The sequence below is a fragment of the Lagopus leucura genome, unplaced genomic scaffold, assembly GCF_019238085.1.
Source record: "Lagopus leucura isolate 7727_CA_CO unplaced genomic scaffold, USGS_WTPT01 Super-Scaffold_1, whole genome shotgun sequence".
In the NCBI taxonomy this organism is placed as follows: Eukaryota; Metazoa; Chordata; class Aves; order Galliformes; family Phasianidae; genus Lagopus; species Lagopus leucura.
This window is the reverse complement of record NW_024962250.1, coordinates 41,261,638-41,267,058: the sequence shown is the minus strand read 5'-3', so window position 1 is coordinate 41,267,058 and position 5,421 is coordinate 41,261,638. Positions and strand designations below refer to the sequence as shown.

The 5,421-nt window shown below is 49.3% G+C and overlaps 1 protein-coding gene across 4 annotated transcripts in view; it reads left to right on the top strand.

Moving 5' to 3' along the window:
• FERMT2 (FERM domain containing kindlin 2) overlaps positions 1-4,210 on the top strand; it is a 36,440-nt gene extending 32,230 nt beyond the window's left edge. For 2 of the 4 annotated variants that reach the window (XM_042890421.1, XM_042890255.1), the window contains 4 exons: positions 977-997; positions 1,481-1,605; positions 1,753-1,894; positions 2,879-4,210. In XM_042890421.1, the coding sequence (XP_042746355.1) occupies positions 977-997; positions 1,481-1,605; positions 1,753-1,894; positions 2,879-3,052 (462 nt within the window). In that variant the 3' untranslated portion in view covers positions 3,053-4,210. The remainder of the gene's footprint in view (positions 1-976; positions 998-1,480; positions 1,606-1,752; positions 1,895-2,878) is intronic. The other 2 variants (XM_042890343.1, XM_042890171.1) reach the window with 1 other exon arrangement.
• Positions 4,211-5,421: the final 1,211 nt, after the last annotated feature.

Genomic DNA, 5,421 nt, shown 5'->3' with positions numbered 1-5,421 from the left:
GGATGGATGGATGGATGGATGGATGGATGGATGGATGGATGGATGGAGGAGGGAATGCAGGGAATTTGACTGAGGGTCCCCTTGTGCCCTGGCATAAGGAAGAGGATATTGAAAATGGGAGTTGGCATCCAGCCTTGTGAGACGATTTATGGATGTGGCAGCCCCAAACCTGCTTAGGCTTTGGTTTTTTCCATGTGCTGTTGCAGCAGTGTAGGGCTGGCATGCTATGTTTGGGGAGCATCAAATCTGAAACGCAAAAGATAGCTCAGGAGAGACCTCATTGCTCTCCACAACCCTGTGAATGGAGATGGTAGTGAGGTGGGGTCAGCCTTAACTCCCAGGTAATGGCAATGGGATGAGAGGTGATGGTCTCAAGTTGTGCCGGGGGAGTTTTCAGGTTAGGTATAAGGAAGCATTTATTTTCCAAAAGAGTGGTTGGGCAGTGGCACAGCTGCCCAGGAGAGGTGGGGTCACCATCCCTGGAGGTGTTCCAGGGCTGTGGAGATGTGGCACTGAGGGATGTGGGCAGTGGGCACGGTGAGGTGAGCTGGGGATCTCAGAGGTCTTTTCCAGGCTGAATGATCCTGTGAATCTGTCTCCATCCCTTCTTCTGCCTTCCTCAGATAAAAGCAACTCAAGGCCCTCTCCATACAAATAAATAGAGCTGAGTTTGCACAGAGGCGAGGAGAGGAGGGGGTGAAGGGCATTTCTCCAAGCAGAGCCATTCCCACAGCAGTTGGCACCAGTGTTGAACCGGCTCGCCTGTCCCTTCCCCACACTTCCCTTCACTTTAGCTGCTTTTCTGCCTACAGAGTCATGCATGGGTTTGTTGTTTGTTTGGTTTGGTTTGTTGGTTTTTTTTTTGCTTGAACTTTGATTTGCAGATGATTTGCACTTTTTCTTTGCTTTGTTGCCATATTTCTGATCGCTTTTTTTTCTTTCTGCCTCCTTTTATTTTTCGCCTTGCCATCTACAGCCAGGCTATGTAAGAGACTTGGTAAGTGACAGCGACCATCCAACTAAGCTGAAAAAAAAACCCACTAAAATAGTTTAGAACCCTTTTGGTTTTGAAAACAGCAATGGAAACACTAACACAGCCCATCCTCCCTGAGAAATTCCAGCCCTGTTTGTTTTTTTGCAATGGTCCCTGGTGATTTATGCTGCACAAGTGGAAACCCTACACCAGAAATCTGCCCTGCTGCTTGCTCACATCCTGCGTCTTCGATGAAATGAGCCCGAGTGCCCTCTGCCTTCAGGCAGGTCGGAGCTGGATTTGCTTTGTGTGTCGGGAGATGTTAAGCAAAAGCAGCTCCATCAGCTGGGCTCCCACTCATTGAGCACCAAACAGCAGAAATGTATCCTTGGGATAGAAACGGCCATTTCTTTGCCTTGCTGACCCATACTGTTCCCAATGGGGTGAGCGCGGTGCCGGGAGGGCTGCTGTGAGCCCGGTGCCTGATGCTGATGTCTCGCTGCATAGCTCACGGCGCGGATCCTGGAGGCCCACCAGAACGTCGCCCAGATGAGCCTCATCGAGGCCAAGATGCGTTTCATCCAAGCTTGGCAGTCGCTGCCCGAATTCGGCATCACGCACTTCATTGCCAGGTTGGTGGCGTGCGGAGCTGGGTGAGAGCATGGGGCCACGTTGTGTAGGCAGCGTCCTACTGGGACTGGGGTTGGAGTCCTTGGGTTGAGTTAGCTGCTGGATATAAGACATTGGCCTTTGGTTCCTAATCCCTCACTGTGCTGTAGGTTCCAGGGGGGGAAGAAAGAGGAGCTGATCGGCATCGCCTACAACCGGCTCATCCGCATGGACGCCAGCACGGGTGATGCCATCAAAACGTGGCGATTCAGCAACATGAAGCAGTGGAACGTGAACTGGGAGATCAAAATGGTGAGTGGGCAGAGCCCAGGTGTGTGCCTTGCCCAGCTGTGTGCCATGTCCAGATGTGCACACTGCAGTTTCAGTGCCATCTGCTCATTATTTCACACGTGTAGGCTTCTTCCTCACTTTCACATGGGAAAGTGATTGCTTTCCGTTTTCTCTGGGCAGCCTGGTCTGCTGGTTGATGACCCTGCAAGTAGCAGGGGCATTGAAACTAGATGATCATTGTGGTCCTTCTCAACCCAGGCCATTCTATGATTCTATGATTCTTGAGCTAATTGTTAAAGCATTGAGAGGTTTTGTTGCTGTTTCCCAAAGTGCATGCATTGGGGTTTTTGCATTACCAGCAAGCAGCTCAGTGCTATCACCCACTCCCACTGGAATGGGAATGGAATGTGCAACAGAATGAGAAGAAGTAAACAGCCATGGGTTGAGATAAAGGCATTTTAGTAAGACAGAATAGGAAGGGGAAATAATGGTAATGACAGTAAAATGTACATCTATATTTATAAAACAAGTGATGCGCAGTGCAGTTGCTCACCACCAACCGACCGATCCCTCACCCTTTTTGGGGATCCTTATGAAAATGCATTTTATCTGTGGCACAGCTTGGTTGTCTGCTGATTAATTTGTGAGCACTCCTGTGTGGAGCCAGGAGTTGGATTCAGTGACACTTATGATGTCACTGGGATACGTGGAGATGTGGCCCTGGGGGGCACGGCCAGTGGGCATAGTGGGATGGGTTGGGTTGGGTTGAGTTGAGTTGAGTTGAGTTGGGTTGGGTTGGGTTCAGTTTGGTTGGGTTGGCTTGAGTTGAGTTGCGTTGGATTGGATTGAGTTGACTTGGGTTCAGTTGAGTTTGGTTGGGTTGGGTTGGGTTGGGTTGGGTTTGGTTGGGTTGGGTTGGGTTGGGGATCCCAGAGGTCTTTTCTAACCATAATGATTCAGTGATTCTAATCAGTGGTGAAATGCTGCCCTCCCCCCATGCCATAGGTGACGGTGGAGTTCGCCGACGATGTGCGGGTGTCCTTCATCTGCACAGAGGTGGATTGCAAAGTGGTGCACGAGTTCATTGGTGGTTACATCTTCCTATCGACGCGAGCGAAGGACCAGAATGAGAGCTTGGATGAGGAGATGTTCTACAAACTGACCAGCGGCTGGGTGTGAGCCCCATGTACTGTAAGCCAAGAGGAAACCCCGTGGCCGTATTAATATTTAACTTTAAGAAGCTGTTATTTGAAATATGCTGCTTAATAAAGTAAGCTTGAAATGTATCTTTTTTTTTTTTTTTTTAATCATGAACGTTTTTGCATTACCAGACCAGTTAATCTGTGTGCACTAATGAGCACTTCTGTTAATTTGCTATAACGAGACCGTGCCTGGGCCAGGTGATGCTGCCTGCAGCCTTACTCCAGAACATGCCTGCAGCTGGGATAGGATTTGACTTAAAGAGCCAAATTTCCGAGAGAACTCTAAGCCATCTTCTTTAAAAGCCATCCGGGGCTTAAACGATATGAAGTCTATTTATCATGTTTAATGCATGAGTGTTTTATTTCCTTTTTTTTTGTGTTTTCTTGTTGTATTTTTTTTTTATTATTATTCTGTACATTTGACCTGTTTGGAAGTTGTCCTCCCCATATGTAGAGTTCCAATCTCCTTTCACACTACATGCACCGGGACTGCTACGGGTGCCTGACGTTCTTCTGAAGATATGTGGCCTTAAAGATGACCTTCTGTTAGTTTGTTATAGCTTGGATTTATGTGTTAACTTTCCTTTTTTGATAATCATTTATATTGTCTTTTTATTTTATTTTATTTTATTTTTACACCGTATTGTGTTGCAACACTTATAGTATTCACCAGCATAGTCCACTGTTCCGCCTACGATATGCAAACGTTTTCATTACAGTATGAAGTAAAGGTCTATGAAGTATAGGTTTTGTGTAACTAATGTAAAAACACAAATTTTATAAAACTGTACAGTTTTTTAACTAGTCTCACAAGCCAGCTAGAATATCGCATAGATATCCGCCTTAACTCTAGTATGCCTGTAAGAAATAAGGGGATTAACCTAGGCAAAACTAAATACAGCCAAAAAAAAAAGCCAGTTTCAGTTCAGTTTTTATCTAAGTTAAGCAGGAGCTGGGCTGGGAGCCCCAACCCAGGGACGATGGGTGCAGCTCCCATCCCACGCCGGGGGCAGCGCCAGCGGCCGCCGCATCTCCTGATGTGAGGAGTAAGCAGTGTTGTGTTCCCCCAGTCTGTGGTTTCAAGGCAATGTATAAATGCATTTTATTTTAAATAAAAGTCGAATCTTTTATTTAATGGCTGCCATCGCTGAGTGTTGTGGTCGTGCTGCAACCCGAGCCCTTCTCCCTTCCCTACAGCTCCTGTGATGTTGGCACTGCAGGTGGTGCTGGCTGTGCTGGGCTCCAACCCTGGAGGTGCCCCAGTCTGAGCTGGGGGCACCCAGACCATGGCAGGGTGGACTGGAAGGTTCCTCCACACCCAGCCACTGTGTGATTGTACGATTCATAGAATCACAGCATGGCCTGGGTTGCACAGGAGCACAGTGCTCATCCAGCTCCAAGCCCCTGCTGTGTGCAGGTCACCAACCAGCAGCCCAGGCTGCCCAGAGCCACATCCAGCCTGGCCTTGAATGCCTGCAGGGATGGGGCATCCACAGCCTCCTTGGGCAGCCTGTTTCAATGCCTCACCACCCTCTGATGAAAAACTTCCTCCTCAGATCCAACCTAAACCTCCCCTGTCTCACTTTAGAACCATCCCCCCTTGTCCTATCAATGATTTTGTCGTTAATTGGTGCAGGGCTGTTTGGTGTCTGAGGCTCACAGCATGGCTGAGGCTGGAGGCACCTGTGGGTCCCTTTGGCACAACCCTGGCCCAGCAGGGCCACCCTGGGCTGTGCCCAGCCTCACATGAGTGCTTTTGGATGCCTTGGCCCAAAGGAGCCGTGGTGCAGCAAGGCACCCAAGCCCAGCTCCCATCACAGCACTCGTGCTGAACGGCGACGCCGGGATTTCCTGTGCTGACACAGAGAGATTTGATTGCGGTCAGCCTTTTTGGGCCAAGAAAGGGGAAAAGCCAATCAAAAGCCACAAAGAGAAACCCATCGCGTGGGCGCCTGCAGCCCTCGGCCGTGACTCAACCTCAGGCACCAGGAAGCACAGCCTGCCTTGGGGAAGTAAATCGCCACCAACTCTTTTCCATTGCTCTTCATGTGGAGGGATGCCAGGGCTGAAGAAAGTGCAGCAGATGGGTGTGAAGATGGGGTTCCTCCCTACAATGCAAAGCCACTTGTCTGAGTCAGGAATCAGCTGAGTGCCCATCAGCATCCATACGGCTTGATAAGACCAAAGTCATTTAATTCTGTTGACTTCAGGGGCAATGCAAATGAAGTCACATCTGTGGGGCAGTGCCTGGGACTTTCCAGCAATGGGGATGGGGAAGGGGAAGAGATAAGATGGAAATGGATGGGGATGGGGATGGGGATGGGGATGGGGATGGGGATGGGGATG